The sequence below is a fragment of the Chrysochloris asiatica genome, unplaced genomic scaffold, assembly GCF_000296735.1.
Source record: "Chrysochloris asiatica unplaced genomic scaffold, ChrAsi1.0 scaffold00029, whole genome shotgun sequence".
Lineage (NCBI taxonomy): Eukaryota > Metazoa > Chordata > Mammalia > Afrosoricida > Chrysochloridae > Chrysochloris > Chrysochloris asiatica.
Genome location: NW_006408547.1, coordinates 19,735,422 through 19,752,267, shown reverse-complemented (window position 1 = coordinate 19,752,267; position 16,846 = coordinate 19,735,422). Strand labels below are relative to the sequence as shown.

Genomic DNA, 16,846 nt, shown 5'->3' with positions numbered 1-16,846 from the left:
ATATGGAGGGGATTAAAATCAATGTAATGAAACAAGTTATATGAATTGTTGAATGTGAAACTGATGATGTGCCCTGTAAACTTTCACTCAATCCATAATAAAAACCTTAAATTAAAAAAAAAAAAGAAAGAAAGAGTTAAAAGAGAAAGTCATGGAAAATTCTTTATAAAATAAAACAAAAACACAAGAAGAAAAGATATAAGCAGATGACAAAATTGATCCAAGAGTCCAAAAGTCAGGAACATGGATCCATCAGTTAACCAGGTAGCCAATGATTAAACTGCTCTGTATCGATCTTGGTTTCTTAATCTGAAATTGTATGTGATAATAATAACACATACTTCGTAGGGTTGTTATAAGGATTAAGTAAATTACAGGTGATGTGCTTAGGTAGGAGATACTTCCGTCATCTCAATCATATTAACGCTACTGTGGTTGTCAGCTGCCGAGTCGGTTCCAATTCACAGTGACCCTCTGTAGGATTTCCAAGGAGCAGTTAGTGAGTTTAAAACCCCGACCCTGTGGTTCCAACTGACTTTGAAGTCCAGTGTTTATCCTACAACACTACACCAGGACTCCATGTTAGTAAGATTTCTAAATTGAAACTACAGAGAAAATTTGTTGTTGTTGTTAAGTGCCGTCGAGTCGGTTCACAGAGAAAATATTGGGGAGGAAATTATTGAAGGAACGATATACTTTTTGTCTAGAAACGAAGGATGTAGAGGGTATTTTAAATCAAAATGTAAGCAATGGTTATGATTGGGGTTTTTTTTACATATATGCACATGTTCCCTAGTTAAAAATATATAATATATAATATAGTTTAAAAAAAAAAAATATATATATATATATCATCACAAAGGATATTGTTAACCACAAACATAGGAAAAAAATTAAATGGAAGTAAGAAGTAGTTTTAAGTAGAAGTTACAGTCTTTATAGTTTATTGCTCTGGTAGCACAGTGGTTATGAATCGGGCTGCTAACCTCAAGGTCAGCAGTTCGAAACTACCAGCGGTTCCATGGGAGAAAGATGAGGCATTCTGCTCCCGTAAAGATTTACAGCCTCGGAAAGTCCTGTGCAGGGTCAGTATGAATCGAACCGACTCCACGTACTTAACATCAACAATAGTTTATTTAACTTGTTAACAGAGCCTCTCGCCTTCAAAAACATCTACATGACTCAGAACTGTGAACTGTGAACTGCTGGTTCCATGATTGACCCACTTATATCCCAAATCCATTCTGCAACCCTGTATCAGTTATTTGTTGCCAAAATAAAACTGCATCACAAACAACCACAAAACCTTCAGAGCATACAATAGTAAACATTTGGTTTTGTTTACAGGTCAGCTAAGCATTTCTGCTGGTCTTGACTCATTCAAGCATCTGTGCTCAAACCTGGTTCTGGTGGATGGCTCTGTTGATCTTGGTTGAAGTCTCAAATGTTTGGGGTTCCTACGAATCAGGCCACGAACCACAAGGTCAGCAGTTCGAAACCACCAGCTGTTCCGCAGGAAAAAGATAAGGCTTTCTGCTTCTGTAAAGATTTACAGCCTCGGAAACCCTGTAAAGGATCACTATGAGTCAGAACCGACTCCATGGCATATAACAACAACAACAACAACCCATGTTATTGTTGTTGTTGTTAAGTGCCGCCAAGTCAGTTCTGACTCACAGCAACAATGGATAGGGTGTTTCCAAGGTGCAACTGGTGGGTTTGAACCACCAATCTTGAGGTTCAACAAGACCTTGCGGTCCAGTTCTTATCCTTCAGCGCCACACCAGGACTCCTGGTTACTTATTTGTTGTTGTTGTTATGTGCTGTCGAGTCAGTTCTGACCCATAGAGACCCTGTGCAGGGTTTCCTAGGAGCAGCTGGTGAGCTTAAACCGCAGTTCAAATGGCTTTGCAGTCTGGCGCATTAACCCACAGCGCCACACCAGGTTACTTATACATGGGTCTTAAATGGCCTTAAAAAAAACAAAACTGTTGTCACCAGTCAATGCCAGCCCTTGGCAGTCCTGTGTTTGTCTGACTATAACTGTACCCCAGACAGCTTTCAGTGGCTGACTTTTCAGAAGTAGATCCCCAGGGTGTTCTTCCAATGTCCCTCCGGGTGGGCTCAAACTCCCAACCTATGGGGTCTGAGTCAAGCATCTCAATCATTTGCACCACCAGGTGCCTTGGCTGGGATATGTGGGTTCTTCTCCAGCATCCAGACCAAGAGCTTGTCCTGGTGACAAAGGAAAGAACTCGAAGTGGCACATCCCATCCCATTCAAAACATGTCAAGCCCAGTAGAGATTCAGGAAGTGAGAAAATACGCTCCACCTCTTTATGGGTGGAGCTGTAATGTCACTTTGTAAAGGGCAAGACTAGAGGAAAGGGGTGAAGACTGGGACCAGATTTATAATTGGTCCTGGTGTGGCGCCGGACTGCAAGGTCAGTTGGAACCACAAGGACGGTGGTTCAAGCTCACCAGCTGCTCCTCGGAAACTTTACACAGGGTCACTATGAGTCGGAACCGATTCGATGGCACTTAACAACAACAACGAAAACCTGTTCTTTTTTGCTTTTTGCCCCAGGAACATTAATACACAGACCGGGAGGAAAGGTTCATGAAAGCTGCCAATGAACGATTCTGCCAAGACTCTCACAACTATACGTGGCCGCCTCCGAGTTAATGTCTATAAAGTGAGGCGGAGTTTGGGTTGAATGATCTCTGTGGTCCTTCACACTAAGGATCCACAAATGTTTTTCCACTTAGGACCTGCTTTGAAAGGTGATAGAGAAGACATTTTGGTATGTGTGCATGTTATGTGTGCATTATAGAGTAAGACACTAGATGTGCATAATGTTGCTGTTAAGAGCCTTCATAGTGACCTTGAACTGCTGACCTTGCAGTTCAAGCCAACCTTGTGGTCCAGGGCTTATCCTACAGCGTCACACCATAATAGGAACCAGATAAACACAAGGAACCTTCAAATAGTTCCTGGAAAAATTCTAATATTTCTTCATTCTATTTTCCCATGAAATTCTAGGAGCCCCCTCATACAAGGGTTAAGTCTAAATGAATTTAAATCAGTTTGTTTGAAATTAATTTTCCACACATTCCACTTAAAACATCCCCACCTCTTTTTCCTGCCTTGTTTGGGCAACAAGTCTCCACACAGCAGGATCCTGCGAAAATTGAGTCAAGAACTGCTATTCTGGTTCATCAAACAACTTGGAAAAACTCAGAGCTAAAGTTAGAAATATAAAAACATGAAAAGAGAAATTCTCGAAACCTAACTCGGCAGAATGGATAAAGGAAGAGACCAGGCAAAAGTCAAATGCAGAGAAACAGGAGGCCGGGGGATGGCCCCAAAGCTGCATCCCTGGACACAGGGCAGGATGGGGAGCGCCCGAGGCTGGCCAAGCCCTCATTTCCCATCTGTGACTCCTGGCCTTTCTCAGGCTTGAAACTTTATATAAGAAGAGAAACCTGAGGCCCCATCAGTCCTGCTCTCTGGCCCCTCGAAGCTAGCAGCTGTCTATGCTCAGCAGCTGCGCCTGGATGAGGGACTTGTCGTGCCCCCCCGCCACTACCCAGGCACTAAACAGAAGGCCCTGGAAGCCAGCAGTCAGTTGCACAAACCTAGACAACAGTGGTCTGCTAAGCCCCTCACATTTTCGAGAATCTGTCATGTTGTGAGAATAAAACGGCATTCTTGTATTTTTAGATTCATAGCTCAATTTCGAGTTTTCCCTGGACACAGCCTGGGAAAGTTTTAGCATCAATTAATAACATCATAATTCACTGCCGTAAGCTGCCAATGAAGATCGCCAGTGGCGCTGTAGGGTAAGCCCGGTATAGTTTTAACCACAAGGTCAGTAGTTCAAACCCACCAGCCGCTCTGCTTGAGAAAGATAAGAGACTTTGTGCTCCAGTGAAGATCTGCATCCTCGGAAACTCCCCACAAAGTCACTATGAGGCAGATTCAGCTTGATGGCAGCGGGTTTGGGTTCATTCCTTATAAGTCAGCCTCCAACTCATGGAGACCCTGGGCACAACAGGACTGTACTATTGTGAAATCTACAGGGTAGTCATTGATTTTTCAAAGCACATGACAGTCTTTCTTCCAAGTCTGTCTTACTCTGGAAAGTCCAATGAAACCTGTTCAGCATCATAGTGCCATGTACTGAGGACTTACTTCATGCCCAGCAAAGCATGAAACCTTTCCCATCTACTGATTTACTCTCCTAACAATCCTATTTTCCCTAAAGATCATTCTTCTCAGGTAGGAATCATTAACCCCATTTTTCAGATGAGGAAACAGAGACTCAGTGAAGTTAGTAGGTTGCCCGAGGTCACACAGCAAATGAATGCAATACTGGGAGCCAGGTCTGCCTGACTGTGGAGCACATATTCATAATCACCACAGTTTACAGGAGGGCTCCTGACAAGAGACCAGTGGTTTCTGGAGATTACTGCACACCCCCAGCCACTGGTGTTGCATGTGGTAGTGTTGTATGCAGAGAGGAACAATGTACATTTCCTGCCTTCCCTTCTACAGTGAGAGACAAATGGACAAAACTCTAGTTGATGAGCAATACCAATCCAAAAGGCTAATAACATCTTCCTCCCCAACAAGCTCTGGTTACGAGTCGGGTTGCTAACTTCAAGGTCAGCAGTTTGAAACTACCAGCTGTTCCGCAGGAGAAAGATGAGGCTTTCTGCTCCCGTAAAGATTTACAGCCTCGGAAACTCTGTACAGGGTTGCTATGAGTTGGAACTGACTTCATGGCACATAACCACCATGCAAGTGTGTCCGCCACCAATTCTGAGGCACCATAACCCCTCCACTTGTTATATTTTACATTGATCAGGTGCCTCTAAATGGAGAAAGAAATTTATTAAATATACAAGGGGGCTTCACAGTTTGTGGGAAATGTAAGGAAAAGATAATGGTATTTTTCCAGGAATTTTTGATGTCTTCTTATACTACTTATTTAAAAATTCATTATATACATGTCTGTGTACATATGTAGTTGTACATACACCAGTGTATGTGTGCGTGTGTGTGTGTTTGTGTGTATATGAACTGTTGTTGTTGTTAAGTGCCTTTGAGTCGGTTCCCACTCATAGCAACCCTGTATAGGGTTTCCAAAGAGCAGCTGGTGGGTTTGAACTGCTAACCTTGCAGTTCAAACTGACCTTATGGTTCAAACCCACAATGTATTCCTGAGGTGAAAACCTGGGTCTTTAATATTTACAGTCTGTAGGACAGCTGTAGGATCAGCAGTGAACTGCAAACTACAAGGTTGGCAGTTCAAACCCACCAGCTGCTCATCCAAAACCCTACATAGGGTTGCTATGAGTTGAAATCAACTCGAAGGCACTAACCAACAACAATACACACACACACACACAGAGAGAGAAAGCACATTCTGGTGACCCAATGCTCAGCTGCTAAAACAAAGGCCAATAGTTCAAACGTTCACAGTGGCTCCACAGAAGAAAGACCCAGGGCTGTTCCTGTAAAGATGACAGACTAGTAAACACTCCAGGGCAACTGTACTCTGTTATACAGGGTCAGCGAGTCCGAATCAACTCAACGGTAACTAACCACAATGTATGTTACTGATATCCAACTCTGGGCGACATGTGTGCGGAGACTTCCTCCACTGGGACTTTTCCAGAGCGGATGGTCACGCCTGTCTTTCAAGGTGTCCCTGCCTATGTTCACACTGCCAGTGCTTCAGCGAGTAGGTGAACACATGACCATCTCCACCACCCTGGGACTTACGCACATGCTGTGTTTCTATGTACATATATGTTGTGGTATTTGTTTAGTATCGTCCAGTCAGTTCCGACTCAGTGAACTTGCAGAGGGTTTCCAAGGAGCAGCTGGTAAGTTTGAACTGCCAACCTTACAGTTAGCAGTCCAGTGCTTATCCTCCAGTGACACACCATCACTGTGTGTGTGTGTTGTTGTTGTTACGTGCCGTGGAGTCGGTCCTGACTCATAGAGACCTCAGGGATTCTGAGGCTGTAGATCTTTAAGGGAGCAGAAAGCCTCGTCTTTCTCACGCTGAACAGCTGGTAGTTTCGAACTGTTGACCTTGCGGTTCGCAGGCCGATTCGTAACCACTACGCTACCAGAGCTCCTTGTGTGTGTGTATAAGATAAGTCAAAATGTATTGCTATACAATCACAGAAACTTTGATTAAAGCAAAAATATCAAAATGTAAACTTCCTGTTTCTCACCATATCCTCCATCCAAGTCTTTGAGGTTGGGGAACAAAAAGAAACCTGAAGGGGAAAGGTCAGGGCTGGAGGGTGGATGAGGTTAGGTTTCCTGAAGGGGAAAGGTCAGGGCTGGAGGGTGGATGAGGTAAGGTTTCTCAGTGAAAGAAATTCTCAAACTATAAACAGGTGCACTGTCTTGAGAGAAGAAATTTATAAGCACAGTTTTCCTAACCTTTTCCTCACCAATACAGTTTTCCATTTTCTTAAAACTTCTCCTAATAAGTTCTTAGGATCCTTCTGCACCCTTCAAGAAAATCTACCAAAGTCACACCACTGGAATTCTTTAAAAAACAGTAATCCTGATGTAGTACTGTTGGATAAAGCACAGGACCACAAGGTGGGTTTGAACCACAAGGTGGGTGGTTCAAATTCACTAGCTACTCTTCCATGGGAGAAAGATGAGGCTTTCTGCTCCCGTAAAGATTTACAGCCTCGGAAATCCTGTACAGGGTCGCTATGAGTCAGAACCAAGTCCACGGCACATAACCACCACCACCACTCCTTGGAAACCCTATACAGGGTCACTATGACTCAGAACCGACTCGTTGGCACTTAACAACGACATCATCTTCTGAGCTGACCTCTCCGCTTTGAATTTACCTGGCCCAGCAGATACCCCTGAAAGCTCCTATTTTGACTGGACCTTTTCCTTGAAGGCTCCCTAACGAGACAAAGACAAGTGTGCTACTGAGAGAACTTGTCAGCTGCCCAGCACGGCTTACAGAGACATTAGAAACGGATTTCATTTGGACTAAACCTGTATGTATATGAACTGGGACCCTGGTTGCAACGCTTTTGACCACATATCTGAGAGGCCTTCAAAAAGTTAATAACAAATGGAATTAAAAGCTAAGGAAATTTTCCCATGAATTTTTTTAAGCTCCATACACACACAGACTGAGGGTTGACGGCACAGTGGTTAAACACTTGACTGCTAACCAAAAAGTCAGAGGTTCAAACCCACAATGTACTCCTAATGTAGTAATCTACTCCTGTAAAAATTACAGTCTTGGAAACCCTCTGAGGCAGCGTCGGTGATAATGGGTGTTTTACACACACACACACACACACATAAATATATATAAATCCTTGGGATGGATATCATTACTGATATCAGATGGGTTAAATGGATCTTGACTAAAAGAAAATACCAGTAAAATGACTATTTGTGTTTTATTGACTATGCAAAGATATTTGACTCTGTGACTCATAACAAAAACTGGGAATTGCAGATCAGTGAAAAACACGGGAATTCCAGAAAACTCAATTGTGCTCATGTGGAACCTGTCCACAGATGAAGAGGCAGTAAGGGCATGCGGCGTGATTTAAAATCAGGAACAATGAGAGTCGGGTTTATTCCCTCCACCACTCCTGAAGTACATACAGTATGCATTTCAAACCCTTGACCCTTTTAGCAAGCAAGGTTGTGTCATCTGCCTATGGCAGGTTGTTAATGAATCTTTCTTCGGTTTGATGTCATGTTATTCTTCATATAGTCTAACTTCTAAGATTATTTGCTCAACATACAGATTGAATAAAAGGGGTTGTTGTTGTTAAGTGACTTCAAGTCGGTTCCGACCTATAGCGACCCTGTGTAGAGCTTCCAAGGAGTGGCTTGTGAATTTGAACTGCCGACTCTGCACTTCAAACTGCCAACATAGACACTATACCACTTTAGTTTGTCACTTGTTGTTGTTGGTATTGTGTGTTGTGGACTTGACGCTGACTGATTGTGAACTTGTGTAGGGTTTCTAAGGAGCGGCTGATGGATTTGAATCAATGACCTTGCAGTTAGAAGTCCAGTGCTTACGCTCCAGTGCCACACCAGGATTCCAATTTGGTGCTGTTGGTGGTGAGCTGTCCAATCAGGTCCGACTCATCTACTAGGGTTTTGAGGCTGCCAATTTTTATGGAAGCAGAAAGCTTTTTCCTGTGGAGCGACTAGTAGATTCGAACTACTGACCTTGGAGTTATGAGCCCAACATACAATCACTCTGCTACTAAGACTCCAGTTTGACTCTTAAGAAATCACAATCAGTGTTCTTGATTCAAACTGAATGTGTTTGCTTTATTTTGGATGAGTTAGGAAATGCATTTCAAGCTATCTACTTCTCTTGATGGAAAACCCAGAACAATAACACATTGGTTCATGGTTTAAGGTCACGTGCTTCAAAAGCAGATGTTATTACTGCTACATGAACTCTTCTGAGAAGTTAATGCAAGATCATCAATGAGACCTTAAATTTCTTCATAAGTCAGAATCACCTTGATGATCAACAAGTACTGATCATTAGAAGCAACATCATATAAGCTATACGTCAGCGTGTCAACTTTAAAAACCTTGCCTTAAAAAACATTCTGAATGTAACCTCTTTTATAACTATTCTCTGAGTAATTTATCAGCCAGTCAATAATCTTTCCTAACCCAATTCATTGTCAGAATTCAACCAACATTACCACATTGTTAACGAGATCACATTCTTCTGAGAAGCAAAAACCCCAAACCCACTGCTGTCAAGCCAATTCTGATTTACAGAGTGACTTTATTGTTGTCGCTGTTAAGTGCCGTTGAGTCTGTTCTGACCCACAGTGACCCTGTATAGGGTTTCTGAGGAGCAACTAGTGAGCTTGAACCGCCAACCTTGCAGTTCAAACAGCTTTGCAGTCTGGTGCATTAACCCACAGCGCCACAGCAAGACTGTCCCATAGGGTTTCCAAGACTGTAATCCTTTTGTGGCACTGCAGGCTAAGCACAGGACTGCTAATCACAAGGTCCACAGTTCAAGCCCACCAGCTGCTCCTCAGAAACCCTATACAGAGTTACTACAAAACAGAAACTATTTGATGGGATTGCAGAGTCATTTGAACTGCAAGATCGGCAGTTCAAACTCACCAGCTGCTCCTTGGAAACCCTATTCAGGGTCACTATGGGCTGGAATCGACTCGACAGCACTTAACAACAATACATCTTCAAGGAAGCAGACTGACACATTTTTCTCCCGTCGAGCAGCTCGAGGGTTTGAACTGTCGACCTTTGGGTTAGCAGCTGAGCGCTTAACCACTGTGCCACCAGAGCAAGGACCTTTAAAAAGACAAACTTCTAGCAGCAACACTTATAACTTTTACCCAAGGACCACTGAAATTTCATTTCTCTTCCCACCCACTCCCTAACTAACCCAGGATCCAAAGACAGGAAGTCACACTTAAAGCATTTTCTTTTCCCTATGCTATAGCCAAATTTGCTTATTTTCTGCAGATTTGCAAAAGATTACTTAGGGCTGTCAGATTATAGTTTGGGGAAATACAAACCGCATTCCAATTCATGTGTAGGATTAGTAAAGGTTTATGGGTTAAGAAAAATCATGAGTCTGATGAAGCTCCAATGCAAGTCTCCTTTAATTCTTCAGTTACTTTTCATCTATATTTTACATTGTGCCTTTTTATTTCATTCTGCCTCCTATTATTCTTATTTTTATGTTAATCTTTTCTTCTGCACTGACTGTCTAAGAAACAGCTACATAGTCTTTGTATCTCTCACATTGTTGTTGTTGTAAAGCGCTGTCAAGTAGGTTCCGACCCATAGCAACCCTGCAAAGGGTTTCCAAGGAGCGACTGGTAAGCTTGAACCACCAACCTTGCAATTCAAACCGACTTTGCAGTCGAGCGCACTAACCTACAGTGCTCCACCATGATTCCTTTATGTCTCATTGTTGTTGTTATATGCTGTGGAGTTAGTTCTGACTCACAGCAACCCCTGTACAGGGTTTCCGAGGCTGTAAATCTTTATGGGAGCAAAAAGCCTCATCTTTCTCCCACAGAACCACTGGTAGTTTCGAACAGCTGACCCTGAGGTTAGCAGCCCGATTCGTAACCACTACGCTACCAGAGCTCTTTTTATGTCTCATACCACCTCACAAGTAGGTAGGTATTTTATAAACAGACTGGGTTCATATTTATTATCCAACCCAACAATTTTAAACAGTTTAAATATAAAGGCACACACACAGGACATCTAGCAAGGCCAGAATGGTCGCATCTGACCTTTACGACATTCCACTTGTGTTGACCGAGAGCTGCTATGCAGTTTGCCTATGGGAGATCACTGCATGGCTTTCATGAGGGAAATTTTGTGTGTGAAAGAAACCAATATCTTCAAAGGCTTGAGTTTTGTAATGAATTAAGTGACTTCATCCGCTGCACATAAAGATTAATGCAAGTAAAATTAAAATAGCATTTCGCTATTTCCATGATTTCAATAAGCACTCTAAAAGGTCTATATCTTGATTTCACCCCTTTTGATTAACAGTCAAGAGACCTTTAAAAGTGTTAATTTACGAGAATGGAGCTAATAGGACCAAAGATGATTGCCTTCTAGATTTTATGACCATTGTTGTCTTTCTCATCACAGGAGGGATGAGTGGGGCAAAAATACTGTGGGTTGATCAGCAGAATTTCCAGGCCTTTACTGGGAAAAAATAATAATAAACCCTCATCTTTTCCTCCCCTGCAGCAACAATCCAAAAACATACTCTAGGTAATAATGAAAAGTCTCTTTTCTTTAACTGCTCACAAACTTTTATAGTTCCCGCTTTTTACTGTTTGACTTTCCGCCTTAAACAAAAACAGCAAACCCTACCAAGGGGAGCCTGAGTGAAAAAGACAACAACAATTTCAAATGAGTAAAGCAATTTGAAACTGAAGGGATATGGGGCATCCTTCTCAGTTTCCTCTACCCTTTTCTTAGGTCTACAATAGAAAAAATGATCAAGATCAATGAATCATATTAGGAAATGTTTTTCTTAATAAAAGACATATGAGAAACCGAAAGGGCCTCAACAACTTTTCTTTGTCTTTATCCCCAGTCTTGTGGTTCATTTTAAGTTGTGAATTTCCCAGTGTTAAGCCACAAGCTGCTTATACTTCACTAACTAGTTGTCAATGTGCTCAGGTGTCAAAAGGGGTCCAGTTAAGATCCTTCCAGTTCCACATGAATATTCAGTTAAGTTTCCAAATGTTTCTTTTTAAGGAAAAATGTCCTCATGCTCACATTCCTACATTCAAATGAAGTTGTTCAACATGCGTGTTTGGTGGTATATATTACTTGGTATGCATGCAAAAACATCTGAAAGCTGAAGGAAATAACTCCTCATAGGAGATACAAAAGGCTCCTGAAGCTTTTTAGGAGGCAGAGAATAGCTAATATTTTATCCTGAAAATCAACCTTTGAACCACAAAATAATTGGTAGCTCTGTTTAAAATTCCCTACTTTGATGTTAAGCTTTTATTCGCATAAAATCCGTTTCAAACAAACAATTCGGGGCTCAGGTAAAAAGACAAAGCATCAGTATTAGAAATTACCAAATAACTGTAGTTTTAGGTCACACTGGGTTGCTTCAACGTGGCTTCTGTAAAGTAAAGATTTTATTCGTAGTTCTCGTTGTTTTAAAGAAGAAAGTACACCTACTGTTTTCTAAGAAAACCTTTTCAAAATTTAAAAGAATTATTGGAGTCCACCAGTTGATATAAATGTGGATAATATGCCAAATAGCATATGGATGGATATTAACATGTTCTTATCAATGCAACATTGTAAGTTTCTTACAGCTTTGTTCTTAGAAATGGAATCTTTTATTTATGTCTACTTTGGTAAACTAAGCATGCATTTTTGGTCGTTTTCAACATCTGTCTTTTATTACCAGAAGTAGTGATACCCAGATACGTAAGCATTTCGAATGCCTCCAAAGTTAGAACCTACCCTTATACTCATCTTAAATAATATTATTATGATGCAAGCAGCAGTTTTCTTTCATGCAGTCAAGCAGATATTAATTCTTAAATATGTATTGTTTTTATAAATATGGTCCAAACAAGAAAAATGCCTACAACTAGTATGTATGCAAAATTCATACTAAAGATTTTTTGACATTTAAAATGTAGTGTGTCATAACGCGTTCAAACTTACAAATAATATTAAAAATTGTACTTTTTCCAGCAGCCTTATTTCATTATTAGCAAACAGACTGCCACTATACAGGGTCATTGAGTCAAAATCGACTGGACGGTACATATGTTAAGGACCAATGTTGTTGTTAAGTACCATCGAGTCGATTCTGTCTCAAAGAGCTTCTAAGGAGTAGCTGGTGGGTTTGAACTGATGACTTTGTGGTTTACAGTCTAGTACTGATCCAACAACCAATGAGCCCCCTTAAAAAAACTCAATTATTTTTCCTAATTATGGTTCACTTCAATTCCATTATACCTTCTAAATTATTATTGCTCATAACATTGTATCTTGGCAAACATTTGGGATAAAATTGTTATGTATTAACACGTAGGGATCTACCGTTTTTTTAAAAACTCTCCTATCCCCTCACCCATGCTTTGTCAGCTAGTGTGAGAAGAAAACAGACTTTAATCACTCACAGAAATGCAGGTCAAAGTTCACACGCGAGCCATACGGAAACCACTAGTCAAGAGTAACAAGAAACTGGGTTTCTAAGACTATGGATTCTGTTCCAGAAGCCAGTACGAATATGAAAATGAATACTAGAATTTTACATTAGTTTTGAAGAATGCTAGGGCTTTTAACCAAGTGTTTGCGATCCTCTTATCTTATAATGTATACATGAGCAATTTTTTTTCATTGGGAAAATAGTAAATCATTTCACAAACTAGCCTTCAGCTATTGAGGAAGGGATGCGTCTTTTTAAAAAATGCCTAGCAATTGGTCAATTACACAGAAAAACGGATGAAACTCTTTAGTGTAATACCACTACCAACAACAACAAAAGAGTACTGTTCAAACAAAGCCATCAGAGGAAACTGCATGGTAGTGGACCACGGTTTTGTGACCAGGTTACTGAGAGGGGGCTTAGGCAGACCTCACTACACCCGAAGATCAAGTTAATGTTAGGTTGGTACAGAAATCCTATTTCCGATTATGCACAGAACACTTTTTCCCAGACAGAACCAGATCCAGAGAAGACGTAGAGGCGGCACCTCTCTCCCGGATTCTTCTCCTTTAAAGCGGCCCCTACTCCCCCGACCCCCGCCCCCCTCGCCCCGTTCCCGGCCCACAGGGGCCCCCTCCCCACTCTGCACACAATGGCGCCCTTCTAGCTCCCGCTACACGGGTTCTTGCTGTCTGGCTGCGAGCTCCGTGCACCGGGGAAAAGCGCACGCTCTTCCCGGCGCGAACCGGGATTTCAGGGGGTCCGCCACAAAGAAAAGTGCGTAGGTTTCCTCCCCAAGCATTACATTTTCTACCCAGCAGAGGAAGGCTACGGGCACGGCCGCGCGGGTCACCCAGGTGCCAAGGCGGTCCCCCTGTCCGGGCACTCCTCTGCCCATCTTGGGCCACAGCAGCCAGGGACCACCAGTCTGGAGCTTTGTGCACCGATCCCGCAGGCAGCCGGCTGGCAGGCCCACAGCAACAAGCAGCGGCCAAGCCTCCGGGTGGGGTGCACTTGGTGACTGGGGGTCCGCGCCAGCGGCCGAGCGAGGGGCGGGGGAGGGAGGCGGCGCGCAAGCTAAAATAGCACTTACTTTCTCTATGGTCCCGGGGAGCAAGCGGTCCAGCAGCCTGCAGAGGACCACCCCATCTTTCAGAGACGACTGCAAAAATCCCTCCGGATCCGAAATGGTTTTTTTGGGTGACTCTAGCACCCCTAAGGTAATGAGCCACGTAACGGTCTGTTCGGCGGAATTCATAGCTGCCCGAGGAGTAGGAGGAGAAATCCGCAGGGGGAATGAAGAGGGGGATATAGCACACCAAGAAGCCTCTCCCTCCTCCTTCGCTCGCTTTCCGTTGCTTTTTCTGATCCCCCTTTTTCGCTCGTGGTTTCACATTGGAGAAGCCGAGTCTGGAGCCGCTGATCCCACCTCCTCCTCCTCCTCCGCCTCCTTCCCCATGTAGATGCAGATGATGACGATTGGCTTTGCGAAATCCAGTAGGTCCAGTTTCGCTCTCTCTCCCTCGCTAGCGTTTTGGCAGACTGTCAAGTGCCTTTTCATTATATGCACATGAACCTGCAGCAGCGGCGGCGGCAGCAGCAGAGGCCGGGGCGCCTCCTCCTCTCCTCCTCCTCCTCCCAGATCTCAGCTGCTGTCGCCCAATGACATCACTGAAAAGAGAAGAAAAGAAGATGCCGTTTGCAACCGGCTCCACATCCTGTCGTCGACTCGGTGCGTTCAGCCGCCACGGTTGCGCTCGACAGATGGGTTCGCGCTGCCCTAGGTGCAGTCAAGGGCCCCCAGGACAAATGGGCACGCTGCGTGCGCTTTTGCGCAGTGTTTGCGCGTGATGTAAATGTGACCCACACAGAATTTCACAAATGGAACACGGAACAAATCGCCAACGTAATACCTTAGAGTGTTTGTTTATGCACACGTTATAGGTGCAGTTAAATCCTGAATGTAGATATACACATACACCCATCATAAACCCCTCAGTAACCTTTTTCATCATTAGTCTCATGTGTGTGTGTGTGTGTGTGTGTGTGTGTGTGCGCGCGCGCGCGCGCGCGCGTATGTTCTTACCTGGACAGTTGAGTAAGCGACAGCCCCAAGGAGTCCTTTTGACCTCTAGACGACTGAATTCACGCTCACACGACAAGCTGATTTTACCAACTAACGTTGGCGTGGCTTCCCTTCCCCCTATGTGACCATGTGCTGTTTCCGCTGCACAAAACGTTAACCATTTGCGCTTCTGCTTGGGATCTATTAAGCAGAGACAGTCTTGATGGAAGAGCCTCACCTGATTTTTCTCGCTTTCCTGTCTCTTCCGTCGCCCCAATTCCTTCCTTTGAAGAAATCGAAAACCTGTATTTTTTTTTATCATGCAAGTTAAATTATTGCTTATTTTCCAGAATTCTTTTATCTTTGCCAATTTTTTCAAGAGATGAGAGGGAGATTCAGAAACCGAAAAGATTGCTTCTTTTCGCCACTTTGCAAGCCAATAATAACAGAAGTTAAATTATAATTAAGTTTGTAATCCGATGGGTCTAATTCGTGAAAGAATTGATTATTTTCCTAAAGCAGTGAATGGCAACTTAAGACTGTGGCGTTTATGTATCGTGTGCCCCCTAGTGGAAGGTTGGTTAAGGCTGCTGATGACCTCACCATATTCTGGAAAGGTGGGTGGCTAAATGCACGCAAGGACCATTGTTGTTGTTAAGTGCCATCCAGTCGGTTCCGACTCATAGTGACCTTGTGGAAGGTTTCCGAGGAGTGGCTGGTGAGCTTGAACCGCCGACCTTGCTGTACAAACCTACCTTGCAGTACAGCGCATTAACCCACAGGGCCACACCAGGGTTCCATTAGGGCCACGAGGGGAGCGAATTTCCGCAGTACCATAAACCTTGTAATTATTCCACATTAAATAGATGGTGATGTTTTAAACACTAATGGAAGAAAATCAAGAAAATAAATAGGCCTAGAAGAAGCTCTGGTAGTGTAGTGGTTATGAATCGGGCTGCTAACCTCACGGTTGGCAGTTCGAAACTACCAGCTGTTCCGCGGGAGAAAGATGAGGCTTTCTATTCCCGTAAAGATTTACAGCCTCGGAAACCCTGTGCAGGGTCGCTGTAAGTCAGAACCGACTCCACGGTACTTAACAACAACAACAGAACAACCTCATATGCATGCAAAAGCTGGACAAGTGAATAAGGAAGATCATAGAAAAAGTGATGCTTTTGAGTTACGGTGTTGGAGGAGATTATTGAAAGTGCCACGGGCTGGCCAAAAGAATCAACAGATCTGTGTTGGAAGAAGTGCAGCCAGAGTGTTCCATGGAGGCCAGGATGGTCGAACTTCATCTCTCATACTTCAGACATATTGTCAGGAGGAACCAGTCGCTGGAGAAGGATATCATGTTTGGTAAAGTGGAGGGTCTGAGAAAAAGAGGAAGACCCCCAACGAAATGGATTGGCCAGGTGGCAGCATCAATGGGCTCAAGCGTGGCAACAATTGTGAGGTTGGCACCCGCATCAGGCAGTGTTTCGTTCTGTTGTGCATAGGGTCGGTACCAACTTGACGGCACCTAACAACAACAACAAAGTGAGTTTTGGTGTGGTGCTGTGGGTTAATGCACTGAACTACATAGTCGGATTGAACCTCAAGCTCAGTGATTCAAGCTCACCAACTGCTCCTTGGAAACACTATATAGTGTTGCAGTTAGTCAGAATTGACACAACGGCACTTAACAACAACAAAATGAGTTTGGAGTTCAGGTGTGGCGCTGTGGGTTAATGCACTGGAATGCAAAGTCAGTTTGATATGTAAGATTGGTGGTTCAAGCTTATCAGTTGCTCCTCGGAAACCCTATACAACGTTGCTATGGATTGGAATTGACTCGACGGCACTTGACAATGTTGTTGTTTGGTGCCATGGAGTCAGTTCTGACTCATAGTAATCCTAAGCACAACAGAACATAACACTGTCTGGTCCTAGGCCAACCTCACAATTGTTGCCACGCTTGAGTCCATCGATGCTGCCACTTGGCCAATCCATCTCATTGGAGGTCTTCCTCTTTTTCTCTGACCCTCCACCTTACC

At 43.4% G+C, this 16,846-nt stretch overlaps 1 protein-coding gene and 1 pseudogene across 1 annotated transcript in view; both read right to left on the bottom strand.

The window, feature by feature from the left end:
• Window positions 1-14,021, bottom strand: part of LOC102831059 (rho guanine nucleotide exchange factor 7-like) — a 231,445-nt gene extending 217,424 nt beyond the window's left edge. Inside the window, exon 1 of the mRNA XM_006851543.1 lies at window positions 13,839-14,021. Within this exon, the coding sequence (XP_006851606.1) occupies window positions 13,839-14,003 (165 nt within the window). The 5' untranslated portion in view covers window positions 14,004-14,021. The remainder of the gene's footprint in view (window positions 1-13,838) is intronic.
• Window positions 14,022-14,135: 114 nt separating this feature from the next.
• The window catches only part of LOC102830679, a 26,147-nt pseudogene continuing 23,436 nt past the window's right edge, over window positions 14,136-16,846 (bottom strand).